Source organism: Rhinopithecus roxellana, chromosome 2 (genome assembly GCF_007565055.1).
Source record: "Rhinopithecus roxellana isolate Shanxi Qingling chromosome 2, ASM756505v1, whole genome shotgun sequence".
NCBI lineage: Eukaryota > Metazoa > Chordata > Mammalia > Primates > Cercopithecidae > Rhinopithecus > Rhinopithecus roxellana.
This window is the reverse complement of record NC_044550.1, coordinates 129,965,983-129,990,473: the sequence shown is the minus strand read 5'-3', so window position 1 is coordinate 129,990,473 and position 24,491 is coordinate 129,965,983. Positions and strand designations below refer to the sequence as shown.

General features: G+C 48.6%; 1 protein-coding gene across 2 annotated transcripts in view; it reads right to left on the bottom strand.

Annotated features, from left to right (window-relative positions):
• Positions 1-1,456: 1,456 nt before the first annotated feature.
• The window catches only part of RNF4 (ring finger protein 4), a 45,801-nt gene continuing 22,766 nt past the window's right edge, over positions 1,457-24,491 (bottom strand). For both annotated transcript variants that reach the window (XM_010384370.2, XM_030919811.1), the window contains exons 3-8: positions 18,919-19,033; positions 16,192-16,271; positions 5,357-5,366; positions 4,727-4,886; positions 4,182-4,230; positions 1,457-3,647 (exon numbers count right to left, since the gene is read on the bottom strand). In XM_010384370.2, the coding sequence (XP_010382672.1) occupies positions 3,498-3,647; positions 4,182-4,230; positions 4,727-4,886; positions 5,357-5,366; positions 16,192-16,271; positions 18,919-19,033 (564 nt within the window). In that variant the 3' untranslated portion in view covers positions 1,457-3,497. The remainder of the gene's footprint in view (positions 3,648-4,181; positions 4,231-4,726; positions 4,887-5,356; positions 5,367-16,191; positions 16,272-18,918; positions 19,034-24,491) is intronic.

The window sequence follows — 24,491 nt, the reverse complement described above, 5'->3', positions numbered from 1 at the left end:
AGAGTTGGGGCTGGGCATGGTGGCTCATGCCTGTAATCCCAACACTTTGGGAGGCCGAGGCGGGCAGATCACTTGAGATCAGGAGTTCGAGACCAGCCTGGCCAACATGGTGAAACCCCGTATCTACTAAAACTACAAAAATTAGCTGGGCAAGTTGGCATGTCCCTGTAATCCCAGCTACTTGGGAGGCTAAGGCAGGAGAATCGCTTGAACCCGGGAGGCGGAGGTTGCAGTGAGCCGAGATCGAGTCACCGCACTCCAGCCTGGCGACACAGCCAGACTCTGTCTAGGGGGGGGAAAAAAAAAACAAACAGTTGGCAAGGATTCTGGATACACAATATACAAAAATCAATTGTTTCTATGCTGCCAAACAACAAAACAAAAGAAAAAACCCAGTTAATACAGACATCTTTTGAGTTTCCACAGCCAGCCTTGGGGGCTCCCTCCTTTCCAGGACCAGACCCACTCCAGCAGTACCAGTCTTAGGGATACACTGCTCCCTGCCTCCCCTGGGTAGCCACCAGAAGTGTCTGGTCCAGTGCCTTTAGGTATCAGGGAGGCCTGCAGACCCTACTGTATGCCAGCAAGGAGGTCTTTCTCATAACTTTCACAGGCCTGGCCTGCAGTCTCTGGAATTCCTTCTTCTCCTCTTTCCCTAGAGAGCTTTCTGGACCTTGAAGATGGCAACTTAGCAGCCCTTACTCAGGGAGAGCTTTCTGGACAGGTTCAACTTCCTCCTGCTGAATCTCCTGGTTTCCTGTACCTCCCCCTCGTCAGTATCAATTTTCTACCGGCCTAGGGGACTGTCTCCTCTGTAAACATGTTCCATGATGTCTGTCTCACTGCCCACAGAGCCAAAAGTGCAGTGCCAGGAGCATGGTAAGAAACTGCACTGGATGGTAGGCCTTTGGGACCCAGGCAGCCAAGCATGTTAGCCTTTCTAGTCCCTGGGGACAGCTGGATCGTTACAGAGGAGGGCAGAGGCAAAGGGAGAGCTTGGCCACACTCCCAAGCCCATTCCCTCCTTGTGGCTTTGCTGGCACTGCTCACCTGTGGCAGTGGCTGTCACATCCATGCACTCCCAGTGCTGACTCCCACTCAGAGGGCAAATAGGTGGCCAGGGGCAAAGGGGGGCACTGCAATGTAAGGTATCCAGGGCAATCTCAGTCCATCCCACTCAGAGCAGCACCCCCAACACCTCTGAGAGACTGGCTGAGCTGAGCAGACAGTTCCTCGGCCTCGGCCAGTCTTGCCTCTCAGAGTAGACTCTGCTCTCTCAGGGACTCCAGGGCTTGGGCCTCTGGCTCTGCTCCAAGAACAGCCTCTCACATGCGTGCTGGATTTCGGACATGCAAACTTCCTGAACACACACCAATGCAAAACACACTCAACGTGAGGCAGACAAAGGGGGGAAGCTGATTCTAATTCCAAAGAGCAAATGAGTGTGTAAAAGATATTTGGTTCAAATTAATGGTTTTATTTCCATCTTTAACACTAGCAGAGGAGTCCAAAGCAGACTGATATCCATGGATATAGTTTAAATGTAACAAAGAAAGAGTTGAACTATGTACATTGAGAAAAGGAAAGACTTTTTTTTCATACCAACCTTTCCCTAGTTCGCAGTTTCTGAATAGTAGAAACAAAACACATTTTTAAATCTTTTTATCAATTTAATTTAGGACGAAGTAACACAACTTTTATAATTAACCACTGAAGTTGTCTTTAAGGATAAAACTTAAAGAAATTTTAAAATGGGTGGTACTATATTTTATTAGTGGACTGACTCCAAGGTTGCCTTGCTCCAAGTCTGGGCATCATGACACTCGCATGATGCCCAGAAGAAAGTTAATGGCAATGATGTTCAGTCAGAGGGCAGACACGCTACACATCACAATGATGAGAGGTGAGGATTCTGCCCTCTTCAACTCCAAGTAGAAAATTATTATTTTCATTCAAACTAACTGGAAGTGAGCCAAACAGTTAAAAAGTCAGAATGAAGAATAAAATAATTTTCTTTTCACATAGAGGAGGGACACTCCTTCAGCCCCGTCTAAAGTGAATTCTGTGCTGAGTCCCTGCTCCTTCAGAAGGGTAAACTGAAGGTCAGTTATTGCTAACAAAGCCAGAAGTGGCCCCTTTCCCACTCTGAAGATGTTTCACACGAAAAGGCCATTTGTTTGGCTTGAAGCCCTCTGAGGAAGGAGGACAGCGGAAGAGGAGGCAGGCTGGCACTGTAAGGCCTCTCTCGTTAGCCACCCCCAGGCCCTGTGCTGTCAGGGGCAGCGTGGGCCACTTTGCTGCCCTTCAGAGAACCTGAGGCTCCCACACACCTGTGGAGTGAGGGAGAGGTTGTCATCTGGGCCCGTGTTTCACCTATCAAAACCTATGGAGCAGTCAAAGCCCAAAGGATCCAAGCCCAGTTGGCCAGAGGAGTAGCTTCTGAAACAAATGGCACTGGGTTGGGAAGGATGAGAAAGCCAAGTCAGGTGGGCCAGGTTCTCCGAAACATGGGGCAACAGTGACTTGGGCAAAAGCCTGGAACTAAGAGGCTGATAAGGCCACAATTACTGCCACCACCTCTCAGTATCTACGCGGGGGCAGACGTTAGGCAGTGGGAACTGAGGACTGGAGGGCATGTGGCAAACACAGGATGGATTTTATCAGAAAAGAGAGGACACCCAAACACGTGCCTGCCCTATTTATCTTACATGTCCTGTGCCAGGTGAAGGACGCTGGAGCATGGGTAAGGTTCCTGAGAACAACTGGCGGGCAGAAACGGGCTGGGATGGGCACTGCTCCCCAGGCAACATTAGGCCTCTGAGGGGGACACTAACAGTGCTACATCTTGTGGGCTGCTGAAAAGTAGGTAACGAATGGCCTTTATTGCACTTTTTCGTTCTTAGGAAACAAGGGATTGCCCTGCAGTTTCTCCTGATTTGCAGAAATCACTGCAGATCAATTGTAAGGTGCAGGCAGAATCACGGGTGACCTCTGACTCTCAAGGGAAGAAGTCCAGTGATTGGTCTTTCCAGAGCCTCAAGGGGCCACTCTTGCACCTGGGATCCTCGAGCTGGGTGAACTGGGTCTGGCTTGGTCAATGTGTGGCAGGCAGATTGGTCGACCAGCAGACACTTGGAACAAAAGGTGGCGTGCCTGGGAAAGCTGGGGCAAACTTTCCAAACAAGGAAAATTTCTTGGCAAATGTGCAGGTTCTGCGACCAGACTAGAACCACGATTCCCAATGTGCCTGACTCCCATTCTCCCACTCTAGAACTGGACCACCCCAGAGGAAAAGAGATGGCCTGGGAGGGCCCTGGGTCCAGCGCCATAGCATCAAACTGGAGATAACAAAAGGAAGGGGTTGGAAACAAAAGACCAGTTTACATATCAGATGTTGGTTTCAAAACAGTCTTTTTGAGCGCAGGAAAATGGAGGCAGATACCACTGGAGAACCTGTCTGTCTGTCCATCCGTCTCTCCTGGAAGACTCTGAATACTTCATATATAAATGGGGTGGTACCGTTTGTGGTTGATCTTTTTCCTACAAGTTGGGCAAGTATTAGCATTCTTCAGGGAATCACGGAGGCACTGGCTACAGAAGACATGGCCACACTCTGTGGAAACGATGAGACGTCCATTCTGCACAATCTAGAAGGGATTAAAAAGAAGAGCCTCTGAGTTTATCCTTATCCCAGAGCAGCCATGGTCCCCAGAGAATCCCACCCATCTATGCCTAAGATGACCAATTAAAGGAAAGCAAGGGCCAGGCTGCAACAGGGAGGGGTCTGGAGAGCTAACTGTGCCTGCTGCGATCGCTCTGAGCTGGAGAGGAGGAGGCAGGGGCCATGGCATCTCAACAGTGTGACAGCCCAAGGTTATGAGGGACACCAGTAAACACCAGTAGCTTCCAGAAGAGTCAGGATGGGGGACACAAAAGGAGGATGCATTTACACCCGGAAGCTCAAGGCATACAGGGGTACAGGCGCTGAAGGTGAAAGTTGTAGGGTCCAAGGAGAAACGGGCACATTCTCCCCTCACAAGCAGATCTGCAGCAAGTGATGCCCAGGCATGACTGCGAGTAGGGCTGTCCAGCCCCACCAAGGGGGAAGATCCTGTCTCATCCAATTCTTTCAATGAAGTTTAGAAACCAGAAGCAAGGAAGGTACAGCTTGGTTTACTTACCTCCGAGTATCCATCCATGCAGATAGGACAACTGACAGTACCCGAGGGCCTAAGAGCACAGTGCTTCACATTAGTTTTTCAGTCAATGCAAACATTTTATTATACCCTGTACGTGGCCTTCATGGAAGTGGCCTGTATCCCCTACAAGGGAACCACCCCGACCTCCTCTGACTCTGCCTTAGCACAGGCATCCAAGAGACTTTCAGAAAAGCCATCTGCCCCAAGGGCATGTGGCAGGGTGAACATCAGAAGGTGCAGACAACCTGAGTCACCCTGCCCTCCCCCAGGTCCCTACTGGCCCCAGGATCCCTGTCTGGAGCCACTGGGACTGCCTGCGCCCACTCTGTCAGCGCTCGGCATACTCTGGTTACAGTGGAAACAGCTGGGTTCAGTTCTGGGCCAGGTTCCAACTGTATCCAGATGCTGGGGAGAGGCTTGGTCAAGCCCTGCCAGGGCCGAGCACTCACAGATTTGCTGAAAAGCATTCCTATGTCCTGGCCCCACACCCTACCATGGTAGCAGCAGAGCTGGGGGCATGTTGGTACCTGAGGCCTGTAGAGCCCTCATCCCTGGTGTTTCTGGGAGTGTGGGTAGTCACATACACGTCTCTGTCCCTGGACAACTCCTCCTCGTCACTGCTCACCACGCAGCTGTCAGCATGGTCCTGGGGCAGCCTCCTTGCATTTCTCCTTGGTCTTCTTCTTTCTAAGGTAAGAGATCACACTTTCAGGTTGGAGGCTCCCTACTCTTACCATCCTCACCACCCCCATCCTGATGCCTCTTAAGACCCTCTTCCTTCCCTGCCTGGGACCCCCAGAGAGAAACTGCTGCCATGCTCAGCTATAACCCAGAAGGTTCTGCCCAGCTCTGGAGGCCACTATCTTATCTTCTCAGGAGAAACCCCCCAACCCCTGCTGTGAGCTACCAGCCTTCTCCAAAATCTGGTAGGCCACAAGAAAGGACGACGGCTCAGTGCTCAGTGATGGGGTGAAGTTTCTTCAGCAGGCACGGGGGGACTGACTGTGCGGGTCTGACCACAGTATGTGCGAAGGGATCCTCCTGCTTGGAGAGCTCCAAGCCCTTGGGGAAGGTCTGCCAAGGCCTGCAGCACCGCAGCTCTCACCTAAGGCCGTTTTCGCTCCAAACCCAGTGAAAAAGGAAATGAAACCACTTACCGTCAACAATCTTGTGAAAAGGAGAAAAACAAAAGAGAAACAAGCAATCAGTTTGATATAAGTGATACATGAAGGCTTCTCTTTTTTCTGACGTGTGGCACCCTCTGTGGAACCCTCTGGTGAGCAGCAGGGGCCCCACCCCCTCCCACGCGCAGAGGATCTGTGCACCTCTCCCAGTCGATCAAGCCCGTTTCCCAGGTCACTCCACCTCCCAGCTGATGTGCTGTGTGTCTCCTGTTGGGTGTTTAGTGGAGTCTCTGGGAGCATGAACACAGCGACAGCCACAGCCACAGCCACACCATGTGGTGGCTGCAAGACCTGGGGACCTTACTTACTATCTGGGGGCTGCAGCTTCCTCTTCTGAAAAACAGAGTCACCAGAGCCCACATGTGACTGTGGTGTTGTGAGGATTACATGAGGCAGCGAACATTCAGACAGCACTAGGGGCACCATGCTTTCGCAAGCTGACACGGCCAATGTAGGCCCCTGCCAAGGTGGAGCCTTCATGTGGAGGAAGATTTGCATTGCTCAGTAGGTTGTTACAAATAACTAACAAAGAAAAGCAGGCTATGCATGACCAATGCGTGTGACACACAATCCAATTCTGTGTCCTGGGGGGCCTAAGAACCTGACAAGCCCCTCACCTGCCAGCTCAGAATTTACAGCTAGACGATTTCTGCTCCAACAGTTTCAAATTCGGTTCCTCCCACCTTCTGGCCAAGTGCTCTTACCCATCTAGGGAGGTCAGTGGAACGCCCTTTCCCTCTTGCTCAGCATGCAGGAGGGACTGCTTCAGGAAAAGTTCTCACCGCCAAAGCCCTACTGCTCACCTCACCCTGCCTGTCAGTGACAAGAAGCTCTAATCCTCTACTCTGACTCCCGCACAGCTAGGATCCTGGACATGAACCATGCTCCCTCAAACAGACACTCATGCTACTGGCAGGGCAGGGGGTGGAGGCCGACTTGAGCTGCTGTGCGTGTTGGCACTGGTAGGCACAGCTGCATCATGAAGAAACAGTTCTGGCAGAGGCTGCTATGTCTTGAGTCCAGGGCTCTCCTCCCTAGAAAGGGTCTGCAGTACTGTCTACTCGAACCCAAAGATATGAGTGCAGGGGGTGGATCCCACCTCCAGACCTTCTTCGTGGAGCAGACATAGCAGCTCCCTAGGTGGGTCCATGCTTTGAGGTCAAGAGTTATTCCTTGTGACGCAGCCCAGAGACTGCTGATTTAGGCTTCCCCTTCCATGTTAAAATCCACTAAGCTTAAGAATAATTAGAGTGAGGCCGGGCGCGGTGGCTCAAGCCTGTAATCCCAGCACTTTGGGAGGCCGAGACGGGCGGATCACGAGGTCAGGAGATCGAGACCATCCTGGCTAACACGGTGAAACCCCGTCTCTACTAAAAAATACAAAAAACTAGCCGGGCGAGGTGGCGGGCGCCTGTAGTCCCAGCTACTCGGAGGCTGAGGCAGGAGAATGGCATAAACCCGGGAGGCGGAGCTTGCAGTGAGCTGAGAACCGGCCACTGCACTCCAGCCCGGGCGACAGAGCGAGACTCCGTCTCAAAAAAAAAAAAAAAAAAAAAAAAAAAAAAAAGAATAATTAGAGTGGATTTTGTTTCCCAAATGGCATCCTGACATACACAAACGGCCATGCAGGAGAACGTAGGCCTCGGTATAAAGGTCTTCGATTTGTGGATGAGAATATAATCCACACACGTGGAGGCACTGAAAAGTGCTCCCCTTTCCTCTTAGAGGAGACTGCAGAAGGTGAAAAGGGAAATCTGGGGACAATCAGTCAACCTCATCAACAGGACCAAACTTACCAGGGCCAGCACAATGTACTGTCCGCATGAAATCTAGAAAGGAGGGTCTGGTAACAGTGCTGGCCCTTGGGGAAAGCCCTGGGTTTAGCTGGGAGCAGAAGCAAATTCTTCTGTGGCTCGAAATGACCCCAGCTTTCTACAGCTCCAACATGCCCCCACCCTCTGCCAAGATGACCCACTAATTAGGTGTGGACACCTGGAAGGGCTATGACACTCCCAGTTCCCCAGCCATGAGAGTGTGGGTACTGAGTCTTTATGGTCTCCTGTGAGTCATACCCAGTTTGCCCCTGGATGGTGCCAAACTGAGGCCTGTCCTGAGCACTGAGCCCAGGGGCTGCTGGCAAGCAGCAGGTGATATACACATAACTACTGGGTGCATAAGAACAGGGTGGCCAGAGAGTTTCCTCACTGGTAACAATTCTGACTGTCCCCACTTTCAGTGAGAGAAAAACAGCTTACAGATGAGTCTTCAGCATAAGAATGACACCACAGGCCAGGCGCAGTGGCTCACAACTGGAATTCTAGCACTTTGGGAGGTGGAGGTGGGTGAATCACTTGAGGTCAGGAGTTGGAGACCAGCCTGGCCAACATAGTGAAACCCCATCTCTACTAAAACTACAAAAATTAGCCAGGCGTGGTGGCAGGCGCCTGTAATCTCAGCTACTTGGGAGGCTGAGGCAGGAGAATCACTTGAACCCAGGAGGTGGAGGCTGCAGTGAGCCAAGATCGCGCCACTGCACTCCAGCCTGGGCAACAATAGTGAAACTGTCTCAAAAAGAAAAGAAAAGAAAAAAAAAAAGCCTGGGCGCGGTGGCTCACGCCTGTAATCCCAGCACTTTGGGAGGCCGAGGTGGGCAGATCACCTGAGGTCAGGAGTTTGAGACCAGCCTGACCAACATGGAGAAACCCCGTCTCTACTAAAACACAAAATTAGCTGGGCGCGTAATGTCTGTAATCCCAGCTACTTGGGAGGCTGAGGCAGGAGACTCACTTGAACCTGGGAGGCGGAGGTTGTGCTGAGCCGAGATCGCACCATTGGATTCCAGCTTGGGCAACAAGAGTGAAACTCCATCTCAAACAAACACACACACATCACAGCCTGGCCTCTCAGCTGGTGGACAATACAGTATTGATCACTGGTGTTCCCTCCACCCAGTGGCTGAGTCACATCAAATTCCAGAATCCCTGTAGACATCTCAAGAACTCTGTAATGTACTTAACTCACAGCTGCGGCCCTGCAGGTGGCACAGTGCTTGCCTAGCACAGAAGATGGGTGCAAGGGGAAGAGTACCAGTGTTTCATAAACGCCTACTGGATGAGTTGAGAGATGGATAGAGATGCAATACAAGCTCTGCGGCCTCTAATCTATTTGAGAGGCCTTTAAGATAAGTGAAAAACCGAAACTGAAATAACAATGAACTAATCCCCTGGACTGAATAGTTTAATTAGTGCTGTGGTAAGCTAGCCCAAGACCAGAAATTCACACTTCCTGGGCTGGGCGTGGTGTCCCACACCTGCAATCCCAGCACCATGGGATGCCAAGGTGGGCTGAATCACTTGAGCTCAGGAGGTCGAGACCATCCTGGGAGGGCAACATGGCGAGACCCCGTCACTACAAAAAATACGAACAATTAGCTGGGCATGGCAGTGAGTGCCTGTAGTCCCAGTACTCCTGAGGCTGAGGCAGGAGGATCTCTTGAACCTGGGAGGTTGAGGCTACAGTGAGCTGAGATTGGGCCCCTGCCCTCCAGCCTGGGCAACGGAGGAAGACCCTGTCTCAAAAAGAGAAAAGAAAAAAGAAAAGAAGAAGATTCACTCTCTCAAACATTCTATTTTACTCTAGCTTCTTCTCAACGATGGAGAAGAGTCCACAGGTCAGAGCATTTAGAGACAAGTGGGCCTGCAGCAGGCACACCTGATTGGTCACTCGAAGCCCCTTTGTGCTTCTAAAAGCACAGGTGAGCCTCAGAACACCTCTGCGTGAAAGAAACAAGTATAGGAAGCACTGGGGTCCCGTGCACTCAGGCTGGTCCCTGGCATTTCTAGGAATGTTCACCCAGCCAAGAGCACCGAGACACACTTGCTTTAGACAACTTCGCAGCTCACAGCGCTGCACATTGCTCCACTGGAGAAACAGCCATCTCCAAGCACTGTGCACACAAAAGGCTACTCGATGTCCAGCAGCTACACACATCATGCAGTTACTGATGCCTGTTACGTAGAGCAGTGGCAGGAGTGTCGGGAAGATCGGTGCTGACAATCACGTTCTAGCTGAGCAGCCAACCCATCTTGGCTAATTCCTGGATATGATATTTGGGCTTTTCTGAGCTCTTCTTTCTTCCTATAGAATTGGGCTGGCTCACTTATTCCAACAGTGTGCCTCCTGTGTCCTTTATACCCAGAGATCTACAGGGTTCTGTCTCTTCCTTCCTTCCTTCCAGAAATATCAAGCATCCTTTCTACAGAGTCTCATAAATGGAAAACCAGGCAGGATACAGAATAAAACGCAAATAGTGTGACTTATTAATACACTGTAGAAACAGACCAAAAAAAGATTCCAGAAAAATCAACCTTACTAAGAGACAATATTTGGAAATTTAAGAAAAACATTGGGAGGCCGAGACAGGCGGATCACGAGGTCAGGAGATCAAGACCATCCTGGCTAATACGGTGAAACCCTGTCTCTACTAAAAAATACAAAAAACTAGCCGGGCGAGGTGGCGGGCGCCTGTAGTCCCAGCTACTCGGGAGGCTGAGGCAGGAGAATGGCGTAAACCCGGGAGGCGGAGCTTGCAGTGAGCTGAGATCTGGCCACTGCACTCCAGCCTGGGCAACAGAGCGAGACTCCGTCTCAAAAAAAAAAAAAAAAAAAAAAAAAAAAAAAAGAAAAACAGTCTAAGTAACATTTTCAATAATTTCCCCCTAAAAAATCTCGATTCCTTGAAGAGAGGTGCCAGTCTCTTTTCTACCACTGCATTGCTTCTAGCCAGAGCAGAGATGGGCATACTGAAAATGCTCATGAAGTGATCCAACGCCAGCCTCAGTGGTTCACAACTATAATCCCAGCCCTTTGGGAGACCAAGGTGGGAGGATTACTTGAGCCTAGGAGTTTGAGACCACCCTGGGCAACATAGTAAGACCTTGTCTCTACAAAAAAATATAAAAAATCAGCCAGGGATGGTGGCACACCCCTATAGTCCCAGCTACTTAGGAGTCTGAGGCAGGAAGCTCAATTGAGCCTAAGAGGTACAGGCTGCAGTGAGCCGTGATGGCACCACTGCACTCCAGCCTGGGTAACAAAATGAGACCCTGTTTCAAGGGAAAAAAAAAAAACTCAACAAATTTGGAAAAGGCACACAAAACAGAAAAAAAAAATGATTTGCTGTTAAAAAGCAACCAAGGAGGCTGGGCATGGTGGCTCACGTCTGTAATCTTAGCACTTTGGGAGGCTGACTCAGGTGTATCACTTGAGGCCAGGAGTTCAAGATCAGCCTGGTCAACATGGTGAAACCCTGTCTCTACTAAAAATACAAAAATTAGCTGGCCATGGTGGCATGCACCTGTAATCCCAGCTACTCAGGAGGCTGAGACATGGGAATCATTGGCACCCTGGAAATGGAGGTTGCAGTGAGCCAAGACTGTGCCACTGTACTCCAGCCTGGGTGACAGAGAGAGACTCTGTCTCGGCGGGGCGGGGGGGAAGAAGACAACCAATGGTTTTCTTTGTTCTAGTTCAATTTCTTCAACTATTTAATTTAAAAAGTTGATAGGACTCAAGGAACCAAAATTGTGTCTGATGGCCTCAAGGGTTATGTTTGAAGGCTTGCTGATTTGCAGAAAACTCAAGTTGACTGTTCAAGATGTTCAGGGCAAAAACTGCCTAGCTTCCATGCATGGGTCTTACCCATGACAAAATGTGTTCTGTGATTTAAAAATGGCAGACCATCTGAGCAGATCACTTGAGGTTAGGAGTTCGAGACCAGCCTGGACAACATGGCGAAATCCTGTCTTTACAATATAAAAATTAGCTGGGCGTGGTGGTGCATGCCTACAGTCCCAGCTACTCGGGAGGCTGAGGAGCAGGATAATTGCTTGGACCCAGGATGCGGAGGTTGCAGTGAGCTGAGGTCATGCCACTGCATTCTAGCCTGAGTGAGAGCGAGACACTGGGTCAAAAAAAAAAAAAACAACGGCAGACCATGATTGAAGCTCATGTTGATGTCTAGACTACCAATGGTTAGAGAAAACCTCAGCACCAATAGTTCTAAGATGATGGAAATTATGACCCAAGAGATGCAGACAAGTAACTTGAAAAGAAGTGGTAGAGAAAATTATTCCAGACAGCATTGGAGAAGACACAGAAAGGCCTGCAAATCTATTTATCCCATCCATGATGTCTCTGTTAGAAAAGTGAAAATGCTGAAAACACTCAGGTTTGCATTGGGAAAACGTAGGGAGCTTTTATGGTGAAGACGGCAGTTCTGGAAAAGCTACTGGGATGAGACAGGTGCTACAGCAAAAAGTCCTATTTATGATGAAAAAAGTTTATATACGAAAGTTGTATTAAAAAAAGGTATACAGCCGGGCGCGGTGGCTGACGCCTGTAATCCCAGCACTTTGGGAGGCCGAGGCGGGTGGATCATGAGGTCAGGAGATTGAGACCATCCTGGCTAACATGGTGAAACCCCGTCTCTACTAAAAAATACAAAAAATTAGCCGGGCGTGGTGGTGGGCGCCTGTAGTCCCAGCTTTTTGGAAGGCTGAGGTAGGAGAATGGTGCGTACCCGGGAACCAGAGCTTGCAGTGAGCTGAGATCGCGCCATAGCACTCCAGCCTGGGCGACAGAGCAAGACTCTGTCTCAAAAAAAAAAAAAAAAAAAAAAAAAAAAAAAAAAAAAAAAAGGTATACAACAGTCAGGTGCAGTGGCTCATGCCTATAATCCCAGCACTTTGGGAGGCCAAGGCGAGTGGATCATCTGAGGTCAGGAGTTGCCTGGGCAACATGGTGAAACCCCATCTCTACTAAAAATACAAAAAATTAGCCTGGCATGGTGGCACGTGCCTGTAATCCCAGCTACTCAATAGGCTGAGGCAGGAGAATCGCTTGAACCTGGGAGGTGGAGGTGAACTGAGTGAACTGAGACTGCGCCACTGCACTCCAGCCTGGGTGACAGAGTGAGACGCCGTCTCAAAAAAAAAAAAAAAAAAAAAAGTTATAAAACAAAAAAGTTTTATAACAGGCACTTCACAAAAGAGAAAAATAAACATGAAAAAGTGTTTGATCCCATTAGTAATCAAAACGCACAAATTAAAACCACAATGAGACACCACTGGACAAGCATCAGAATGGCTAAAATTAAAAGTGGCCACGAAGATGTGGAGAACCTCAAACACTGGCACGAATGTGAACTGCTCCCTCTTTAGAAAATAGTCTGGCATTTATCCAGACCAAAAATCAAAGACACTCACACCTCGGGACACAGCAGTGATGCCTTTTTTAGGCAATGCAATGCCAAAAATGAAAGTTCATTTTGAGGGAAAGTAATAAAGCGAGATGAACAAAGTCTCTCACTGCCTCTTACCACATTTTTCATTTCCCTTCATATTTCAGGGGCTTTGAATTCCTTCAAAAGTTGGAAGAATGTGCACACCTGCATGCAGAGTTTCCAGTCTATTTTTCTTTTTTGAAGGAAACAGGGTCTCACTACGCTGCGCAGGCTGGCCTTGAACTCCTGAGTTCAAGAGATCCTCCTTGCTCAGCCTCCCCAGTAGCTGGGACCACAGGCACGAAGTTTAGAGGGTTCCCTGATGTTCTGACGGCTACCTCTGGATCCTGGTATCCAGGGATTCCTATCTTAAAGGTACAGAGCTACAGGAGCTAAAGCAGTGCACTCAAGCTATTCAACAGGTCCTGGTGGAACTGGTAAGGAAGGTTACCCCACTTCCAGAAAGAATACATTTATCCATTTTATACTCTCCTGCAGGTGGAGTCTAGGGTCACCCTGAACACATGATCCATCTATAGATGTCCCTTGTCCTCAGTGAATAGCATTAGAGGCCTCCCAAACAGATTCGCTCAGAGAGGCAGAATTCCAAACTCAGGTATACGTCTCAGTGTAAATTCATAAACTGTCATTTATTAAATGGACTTATTAAAACCAAAAATAAGTGGAGAATGATTAGCAAGAGCTATCAAGTCCAAAACAATTATTTTGTGGCTGAGAACACTAAGGACAGTGTGAGATAAATCCACTGATCAAACTGACCAGTAGATCTCAGACCAGAACCTAAGACTCCTCCTGGAGTCTAAGACTCCTGGCCTCCCAAGCCAGGAGTATCTCCCTTTTACCTATCAGCTCTCTCTCTGGCCACCCATCCATTTTCCAGGGCAGCTCCCTCAATGCCAATATTCCCGGTCCCTGGGTCTCCCAATGACTGCAGATCTTATAAAGGTTAACCAGGCAGCCCTAGGTTAATAGGGAATAGGACTAACAACATGGAGCCCTAGCCCAGGGAAACAGAAGGAAAGTAGGGTAGTGCAGAGAGGAAGCCCTTGTAGCAAGAGCAGTTTAGTCATCAAAACAAAACAAAGCTGGCCAGTGTGGTGGCTCACATCTGTAATCCTAGTGCTTTGGGAGGCTGAGGTGGGTGACTGCTTGAGCCCAGGAGTTCAAGACCAGCCTGGGCATCACAGTGAGACCCTGTCTCTACAAAAATATTAAAAAAATAACCACCACCACCCCACTCAAATTTAGTAGTGTATGGTGGCATGCACCTGTAGCCTCAGCTACTCAGGAGGATAATGTGGGAGAATCATGTAGGCTCAGGCGTTGGAGGCTGCATTTGTAAGGTATGATCATGCCACTGCTCTCTAGCCTGGGCAACACAGTGAGACCCTGTTTCTTTTTTCTTTTTGAGACAGAGTCTTGCTCTGTCACCCAGGCTGGAGTGCAGTGGCGTGATCTCAGCTCACTGTAACCTTTGCCTCCTGGGTTCAAGCAATTCTCCTGCCTCACCCTCCCGAGTACCTGGGATTACAGGTGCGCATCATCATGCCTGGCTAAGTTTTGTATTTTGTTTGTTTGTTTTGTTTTTTTTGAGATGGAATCTCACCCTGTCGCCCGGGCTGGAGTGCAGTGGCGTGATCTTGGCTCACTGCAACCTCCGCTTCCTGAGTTCAACCAATTTTCCTACCTCAGTCTCCCGAGTAGCTGGGATTACAGGTGCCCGCCATAATCCTTGTATTTTTAGTAGAGACGGGGTTTCACCATGTTGGCCAGGCTGATCTCAAACTCCCGACCTCGTGGCCCGCCCACCTCGGCCTTCCAAAGTGCTGGGATTACAGGCGTGAGCCACCCCGCCCAGTCTGAGATCCTGTTTCTAAAGCAAAAGAAAACACAAGTGTGAAAGGGGAAATGATGTTGGTTTGTCAGCCAACAAAAGTCAATCAGTAATTGCCTTCTTGTGGTCAGAATCCTAGCTCTCTCCTCAGGGTCCGGCAGAGAGAAAGAAGGCCAAGAAGACTGGTGAACACGGAGTATTCAAGGAAAAAAAAAACTTTTGCAGACACCACTTTCCAGCTTTAATTAGCAACTGGTGAAACCAAGGTGTCAGCTGGGAAAAAGAAAAACAGGGGAAAAAAATCAGTGACTGTGCTATAGCTTTCAGCTAACATACCAAATTAGTTATCTTTCCAGAACTCCATGGAGTACATAGGGACGATAAGCAAAGTCATATGTATGTATGTACCTCAGAGAAAACACTAATGAGACCTAAGCAGAGACCACTTACAACTAAACCCACTGCTGCTTATCTCAGATGGTTTTCCATCCCTGCCCTTTTCTATGGATTGAAGTCTTGAAACTTCTCAGTACAACCCTATTCTGAAGTTCTCAGCACAGCTAAGAAGCAACACCTATGGTGTGTCCCTGTTCAGATACCCTGGCATCAGCCAGACAGGACAACCCGAACACCAGTGAGCCCAGGGCCAAGGCGAAGACTCAGCTACTAGCAGCCCCTACAGTCCTCCTCAGCAGCACCTACCACCCCACTGCCAATACTGCCAAGTGTGCTGCTGCCCCACCCCGACCTGCAGTCCGAGCACACTGGCAGAAAACGCTCAAGTGGCATCTTCCAGAGGCAAACCTGCACTTAGGATGCTGACCAGACTCCCAGACCTGAATGTACCATGAAACAGGTCTACTAGAAATAGCTTCTCCATGTGTCCTCTGACCAGACAAGGCCTCCCTTTTGGCAGGCAGGACACGCAACACACACGTCCCCTGCAGTCTGCAACCAGTGCCATGGGACAGGGACACAGGCAGCCTCCTGGACTCCGGCCTCCCTGGCATCAGGACACAGTAGGCATCAGGTGGCAACGCAGGGAGCCTGCATCCCCTGAGGCCATGCTCAACAGCAGGTGCTTTTAGAACTTGAGAGATTTCCCACTGGCAGTGCTGAGCCAACATTCTTTCCTTTCAGGTGGGAGGGCATAAACTCACAGTGACTGGGCACCATTCTAGGTGTCAGGCACTCAAACATGGCATCTCTTGTAAGATCTCTTACACCATGCCCTACTGACATGAGTGACCTGTCCCCATTTCATGGAAAGTGAATCAGGCTAAGTCACATGCCCAAGGTCACACAGCTGGTGTAAACTGTGTAATCAGGGACTGAAGGCAGATGTGGGGGCCTTCAGATTTTCCCCAAATCACTTTTGTGCCCAGGTGTGGCAAGGTCAGGTTACACAGACCTACTCCATAGGCAACAAGGCCATAACAAATTTTTCCTGAAACATTTTTCATTTTGGGCTCTCGTCACTGAATGCATGAACTTCTTTATTATTATTGTTGTTACAGGTTCTTTCTAAAAGCTCAATGCCACAAGATGCATGAACTTCTTTAGCATAAGCTATAACCTTGACCTGTAGTCTCTGACCATGGATGTCAGATGCTGGCACTGGCCAGGGACCCACACCCAAGAAAGAGCCGACTCTCACACTCCAACACTTACCACAACAGAGTCACTGTGAGTCAGGTCAACAACCACGGGCTCTAAAGATTCACAGGTGAGGTCCACAATTTCATCTCCAGCTTCAAAAGAAAGTATTTCAACAAGCATTAAGAGGAAAATAAGGTTGTATCCCTCTACCCTTTAGTATGACTGCAAATGGAATATACATTTACCCCAAACTGAAATAATCCTGAAGTACACACTGCAAAGAGCACCAGGACCAACACCTCCTTCAGGAGGGAAAGCCAGTAAACACCCTTCCAGAATTCTGCTCTCAGTGGGGATGTATGGGTTTTTACAAATGTACCTTGGCAGTTATATATGTGTGCACATGTGCACACCTCTATTCCACAGCAACCACTTCCACACGGCTATGCCTCTGTGCCCCATCTGGGAGAAGGCACCATGCATGCCCAGCCCTGGGCCTTTCTCTTTGTGATGGACCAGCCTGAAACCTTTGCTCCTCCCAGTAGGGGAAGCAGACCACTCTCACCTGGCCTAAGGACCAAAAGTCAGGCTTAGTTTAGTAGCTTCATTGGTTAATCTAGGGATCTAGGGCAAACTCTTTTTTTTTTTTTTTTTGGAGACAGAGTCTCGCTCTGTTGCCAAGGTTGGAGTGTAGTGGCGTCATCTCGGCTCACTGCAACCTCCGCCTCCCAGCTTCAAGCAATTCTGTCTCAGCCTCCCAAGTAGTTGGGATTACAGGCACCCGGGAGCATCCCCAGCTAAGTTTTTTTGTATTTTTAGTAGAGAAGAGGTTTTACCATCTTGGCCAGGCTGGTCTTGAACTCCTGACCTTGTGATCCACCCGCCTCAGCCTCCCAAAGTGCTGGGATTACAGGTGTGAGCCACCGCGCCCAGCCAAGGACAAACTTTTAATCTCCATTTATCTCCCAAGTGTCTCCCTACTTGGATGGAGAATAACAGTGATATTTACTGGTCCCTAGAACCTCAGCACACAAAATGGGTTGCATCTCTTGTGAAGCTTGCCTTTCAGCCCTTAGGGTATACTGTGATGTCTACGTGAGCACAGGATGAAGGTGAGGACATGGATCAAACAATGTACAACTTCCATTTATATAAAGTAAAAAATGACTCACAACCATTTTGTTTCTGATTACTATTAATATTTAAAAGCACTAAATGGGCCAGGCACAGTGGAACTCCTGACCTCAGGTGATCCACACGCCTTGGCCTCCCAAACTGCTGGCATTACAGGCGTGAGCCACGGCGCCCAGCCTAACGTAACTTCTTTTATTTATCTTTTAGGTGGGGTCTTGCTGTTGCCCAGGCTAGAGTGCAGTGGCACGATCACAGTTCACTGCAGCCTCAATGTTCCAGACTCAAGTGATCCTCTGATCTCAGCCTCTCACACTTGGCTAATTTTTTTATTTGTAGAGACAGGGTCTTGCTATGTTGTCCAGGCTGGTCTGGAACTCCTGGGCTCAAGCAATCTGGCCGGCCTGTTTTATTTTCTTGTATCATAAAGTTTCACAAGAATAAAAACCATGATAACCTTATATATACAATATAATTTATATAACATGATTGCATTCTTTATTGAAAAGAAGGGCTGCCCAACAGTCCATATACTGATACACAACAATTTATTGAACCATTCTCTTTCTGGTGAACACAATTCTGGGCTCTTACAGAAAGAGTGCTCTAGGCCTGGCATGGTGGCTCATGCTGATAATCCCAGCACTTTGGGAGGCCAAGGCAGGTGGATAATCTGAGGTCAGGAGTTTGAGACCAGCCTGGCTGACATGGTGAAACCCCATCTCTACTAAAAACACAAAAAAATTAGCCGGGTGTGGTGATGGGCACCTGTGATCCCAGCTACTTGGCAAGCTGAGGCAGGAGACTCGCTTAAACCCGGGAGGCAGAGGTTGCAGTGAGCCGAGATCGCACCATTGCACTCCAACCTGGGTGACAGAGCGAAACTCCGTCTCAAACAAACAGAAAAACAAAACAGTGCTCTAATGGGCAGCCCTAAGCACGCACAGGGTAAGACTGCCTAGAGGATGACAAGTGCCATGCTGGAAAGCAGTTGGTTCCTTTTTGGTCTAGAGCCAGGATCTTAGCCTCATGTCAAGGCTGTCAAGAATTCACTTGCAGAAGTGAAACTCAGAGACCACATGGAGAACTTCACTACTCCTGGGGGCCCATGAAATTTATCGTGCACTGAGCTGCTTCTGTTTAAAACGCCAGTTTGCAGATATCCTAGTTATAAAAACAGTATGTACAGAGCAAAGGGACTTCACTCAGGCGGGCCAGCAACCACTTCTTGAGCAGGCAGAAAGGCGAAATCCAATCTGGACTCTGCCTACACCAAGCTCCAACACAGGGAGCTCTGTGGACAAGTTTACCTTCTTGGGTGATTTTGTGCCTTAATAAAAACCAGAAGAGGAAGGCCAAGTCCTTTATGAGGTCAAGCAAATTGGGTATGTAATTTCAAAAAGAAAAGGTGGGCTATCCCATTTGCACTAGAGATTTTTCTTTTTTAAATGGGTCCTACCCCACTGCTAAACATTATCAGAGTTGAATAGTTAAACCAGCTGAGAGGCTATTTCAGAATCTGTGAAGCTTTGAGTTGTAAATGGTGAGTTGAGATTGCATAGGCCTTCTAAAGACACTGAAAACACCTTCTAATAGCTCACCCTGGTACAGTGAGCTACCTCTCTCCACTTTAACACCCCACAGTTGTAGTGTCCCTGGCAATCTTACCAGTTTCCACCAGTTCTATGGGCTCTGCTTCCAAGGAAATCTCGGGGGTGGAGGTTGCTTCCCGAGTTCGCTTCTGGGTTTGTCTAGAATTTATTGCTCCACCACGACGCTTTCTCTGAGTAGCAAGGGGGAAAGAATAGTCACATGAACACCAGAATGTCAGGGTTTCAGGAAGAACTAAAGGGGCAACAACAGAAACGGTTCACCTCATTACCAGGTCAGTGAGTAGACTTGAAGTTAGGGCTCCTTTCAAAACTTGAGATTCCAGAATACTGAACGCTTATATAGACAGAAATCATCCAAGACATACAACAGTAGAAATTCTAGAAAGTAAAACTTCTGTTTTATCAAACCATCAGCAGGTCGGCTTGGGGTGGTGGCTCATGCCTGTAATCCCAGCACTCTGAGAGGCTGAGGCAGGAGAATCATGAGGTCAGGAGTTCAAGGTTAGCCTGGCCAACATGGTGAAACCCCATCACTACTAAAAATACAAAAAGTTAGCTGGGCCTGGTGGCAGGCACCTGTAATCCCAGTTACTCTGGAGGCTGAGGCAGGAGAATCGCTTGAACCCGGGAAGTGGAGGTTGCAGTGAGCTGAGATCACGTCACTGTACTCCAGCCTGGGCGACAATGTGAGACTCCATCTCAAAAAAACAAAAACAAGCCAGGCATGGTGGCTCACGCCTGTAATCCCAGCACTTTGGGAGGCTGAGGCGGGCGGATCACGAGGTCAGGAGATCGAGACCATCCTGGCTAACACGGTGAAACACCTCTCTACTAAAAATACAAAAAAAATTAGCCGGGCGTGGTGGCAGCCGCCTGTAGTCCCAGCTACTTGGGAGGCTGAGGCAGGAGAATGGCGTGAACCCAGGAGGCGGAGCTCGCAGTGAGCTGAGATGCACCACTGCACTCCAGCCTGGGCAACAGGGCGAGACTCCATCTCAAAAACAAACAAACAAAAAAACCCGAAAAAACAAAAAACTATCGGCACGTCAAAAGGGACACCATGCATCCCTTTACAAAAGCTTCAGGGCAAGTCTGGATTTGGACTTGTCGTGGATGCCCTGGCCAAAAGGCTGGAAACCCTTCCCTTTAACCAAAAGTTATCAATGTCTCTTCCCTGACTTTGTGTCCAGCCTTTCTGGGCCCTTTTAGTTTCTTAGCATAAAGAACTTGGAGTTTTCTGAGTTTCTATACATTGTGGAAAGCTCATCTTCCCCCGGGAAATGTGGCCTTGAACCTTTCAGGGTATTATCAACTGTGATTCACGCCAGACAATCATCCCCACAAAGAACTCAGAGAACCAAACCTGTTTTAAGCCTGTTCCCAGTGGCTACCCAAGAGCCATGTCTTCCGGAAGGTTCAGGCTCTCAACTGGCTGATCTGCAACTGACGCTCTGAGCAGTCTTTCTTCCAAATCCTTAGGCTGCCTTTTGCCAATATGCTCCGCCCATTTCTGGGCTGGCTGGTCCCAAAAGACGAGTTCAGAATACCCTCCACCTTAACCAAGAGACAGAGCCTCCCAACAGAGCCTGTCGCCTTGTTATTCCCACTGTGTATTTCTGTGCTCTTCTCCCCTGTGCCCTCTCCTGCTACCCTTCACACTGGACCACCTGGACAAGTACTGCACTACTAAGTCTCAAGTTCCCCACCAGTACCAGCCTTGCAGAACTGTTATAAGGTCTAAGTGAGATCATGTATGTAAAGTACTGTGCAGAGCTGGAATATGCTATTATCCCAATTCCTTAGCCTTACTAGGGTCAATCTGTCCCAGGAAACTCTGAAAGGACCAGATATTGCAAGTGAGATTCATACAAGATCTAGGAACACTCACCACCCAGCCAAGCCCACGCTAGGTAACAGGGATAAGCCTAATTATATCTGTGTTGCAATGCTACTCTTATCAAATGGCAGCTTGAGATGTTTTGGGAATGAAGCTGGGTCTAGCAACTTCCCACCGACTAAGGAGCACAAAACCAGCCCCAGGAGGGCCCAGAGGCCAAGTGACAGCAGCCATAATTCCCAAGTGAGCAGCTGCTCTTGGCCTCAAGGGAGCTGACAATAACCTCAGCAGAGTTCTACTGCCTAGTGTTTGAAGGGTTTCCCCAGCAGCCACTAGGTTACTTATGTAAAAAGTAGAGGTTCCTCTTCAAAGACTTTCCTCCCCATCTAATTAGAAATAAATAGTAACTTCTCTTAAAAGCAAAATTTACTCAAAGACCTATACTAACATTCTTAAATATCTGCTAGCCATAATAAAGAAATCAATATACTTTATATTCTTAGCTCCCACAATTTAGCCTAAATATTTACCCTAGCATGCTTATATTAGTCCAAGCAAGCATTAGATCATACCCTGTTTCTCTTCCTTATTTAAAGGTTATTTTTACCTTTCTCAGCATTCCACAAGTTACTTCCTCATTCCTTTATTCTCCTCTGCCTTTGCCTCTTTTACAAAGTTCTGGCCCGGCACGATTATTCTCCTCTGCCTTTGCCTCTTTTACAAAGTTCTGGCCCAGCGCAGTGGCTCACGCCTGTAATCCTAGCACTTTGGGAGGCTGAGGTGGGTGGATCACGAGGTCAGAAGATTGAGACCATCCTGGCTAACACGGTGAAACCCCATCTCTACTAAAAAAATACAAAAAAAATTAGCCGGGCATCCCAGCTACTCAGGAGACTGGCAGGAGAATGGCGTGAACCCAGGAGGCAGAGCTTGCAGTGAGCCGAGATCACATCACTGCACTCCAGCCTAGGCGGACAGAGCAAGACTCCGTCTCCCCTCCCCCGCCAACAACAACAACAACAACAACAACAACAACAACAACAACAAAAGTTGTAAGTTACTAACCAGTTGGGACAAATACAGAATGTGAGGTCCCATTCCAGCCAATAAAAACCGGACACAGCAGTAGGGTAAACACACCAAGTTATAAACAACCCTGTCTCCTTTATTCAATGTACTCTCACGGCAAAACTACTGGTGAGTGTACCCTTTCTGTAGAAAGTATAAAAATGGCCTTGCTAAAAATATTAAATTTATGTTCAAATGCTATTTTTTTTTTACAACACCGGAAAACAAGCATTTCAAACACTTAGGACTCTTTACTATTTACCCCATTCTCATGGATCACGAGGTCAGGAGTTCAAGACCAGCCTGGCCAAGATGCTGAAACCTTGTCTTTACTAATAACACAAAAAGTAGCCAAGCCTGGTGGCATGCACCTGTAGTCCCAGCTACTTGCGAGGCTGAGGCAGGAGAATCACTAGAACCCGGGTGGCAGAGGTTGCAGTGAGCCAATATTGCACCTACTGCACTCCAGCCTGGGCGACAAAGCATGACTACTGTCTCAAAATAAATAAATAAAAAAAAATTTATCCCATTCTCTTTGATAATGTCCTTTGTCCTTGTACCCTCCTTCCCTTGTAGCTGACCAAGTCTTTTTTTTTTTTTTTTGAGAGAGAGTCTCGCTCTGTCGCCCAGGCAGGAGTGCAGTGACACGATCTCAGCTTACTGCAACCTCTGCCTCCCGGGTTCAAGCAATTCTCCTGCCTCAGCCTCCCGAGTAGCTGGGATTACAAGCACCTGCCACCATGCCCAGCTAATTTTTTTGTATTTTTAGTGGAGATAGGGTTTCATCATGTTGGCCAGGCTGGTCTCGAACTCCTGTGATCCACCATGCCCAGCCTGTAGCAGACCAAGTCTTTCTTACTAGACACTGCTAAGCAGACCTTCATGTCCCACAGCTACCTGTGTGGTTTCTGGGCCCCACTGAGGGAGCCAAGAAAGCAGCCATGGGTCCTGGACCCCAAAACTCCCCTCATGGATAATTACAGGAACATTCCCACCCCTCCCTAACCTCAGGAATCCTCTTTCCTGCCTGCTCTATCGACCCCTCCATGCCTTTATCTGGAGCTTCTTCCCTGCCTGGAGTACCCATCCCTCCCTTTCTTCACCTGGCCAATTCTTGCACAGCTTTCCAGAACTCACTCAAATGTCACCTCCTTCCTGAAGACATCCTTCACCCTCCCACTCTGCTTTCTCTGAGCCTCCTCCTCCCCCCAACTAGCTTCCCTGCACCACTCAAGACAGGCTCAATAAATCCAGGAATATCTGCAGAACTCTCCCCTCTCGCCCTCCCATAATTCTAATTCTGGTCATAACTCTCCTCCTTTTTACTAGCAGGGCCCTCAGAGGTCCATAGCTTTTGGTGAAAACTGACCATCCAATCACAACCACATAAGCTATAACCACACCATAACTTTCAGGAATTTTAACCAATTTCTTCACACACACACACACTCACAAAAGGCTACATTGTTTTGCCTGTTCCGATTCAGCCTAAGCAGAGATGGGACTTCAGAGGTAAGGCTTACAGCACCTATTTCCCTATAGGTGAGCTACGTGGTAACCTGCAGGTGAAGCACCAAGGTGGTGGGAGGTCAAAGAAGCAGGCTTTTCTGTGTATCACCATCAAAAGTGGGCCCTGGAGCAAAATGGGGGCCAGGAATGGCCAGGAAGTAACAGAAGAGGGTGAGCACCCAAAGGACTCAGAGGGTGTGACCAGCATTTCCATGACCGTTCCCTCTGAGAGCTGTTTATTCGGCCTCATCCTGCCCCCACCATCCATCTTCCCATACCATTCACAGCATCTCTGGAGCACTGGAAGAAATCAGCAGGCTACTTCACATCTGGTTTGTCTGACAAGGAATTCAGGATCTCAGACAACAGTTGTTTTAGAGTTTAGATCATTTAAACCACCTTGCAGTGGGAACTCTGTCAGTAGAGAATAAACTGGGACAGGGGGACCTTCAGGCAATCTCCTCTAGAGCTCAAGGGGTTCCACGTGAAACCTGAATTACACCAAACCAGAGCTGCCTCACAGATGTGATAAAAGCTCTGAGCAGTCTGGATATGGTCACTCACTTTGGGAGCCTAGGTGGGAGGATTGCTTGAAGCCAGAAGTTCAAGATCAGCCTGGGCAATAAAGCAAGACTCCATGCCTACAAACATTTTTTTTTTTTTTTTTTTTTGAGACGGAGTCTCGCTCTGTTGCCCAGGCTGGAGTGCAGTGGCGTGATCTCAGCTCACTGCAAACTCTGCCTCCTGGGTTCACGCCATTCTCCTGCCTCAGCCTCCCAAGTAGCCAGGACTACAGGTGCCCGCCACTACGCCCGGCTAATTTTTTGTATTTTTAGTAGAGACAGGGTTTCACCGTGTTAGCCAGGATGGTCTTGAGCTCCTGACCTCATGATCCGCCCACCTTGGCCTCCCAAAGTGCTGGGATTACAGGTGTAAACCACCACGCCCAACCAATATTTTCTTAAAAATTAGCCAGGTGTGATAGTGCATGCCTATGATCCTAGCTACTCAGGACGCTGAGGTGAAAGGACTGTTTGACTCCAGGAGTTGTGGAGACTGCAGTGAGCTATGATCACACCACTGCACTCCAGATAGGGAGACAGAGAGAGACCCTATCTTTTAAAAACAAACAAAAACTGCTGGGCACAGTGGCTCATGCCTGTAATCTCAGCACTTTGGGAGGCCAAGATCACTTGAGGTCAGGAATTTGAGAT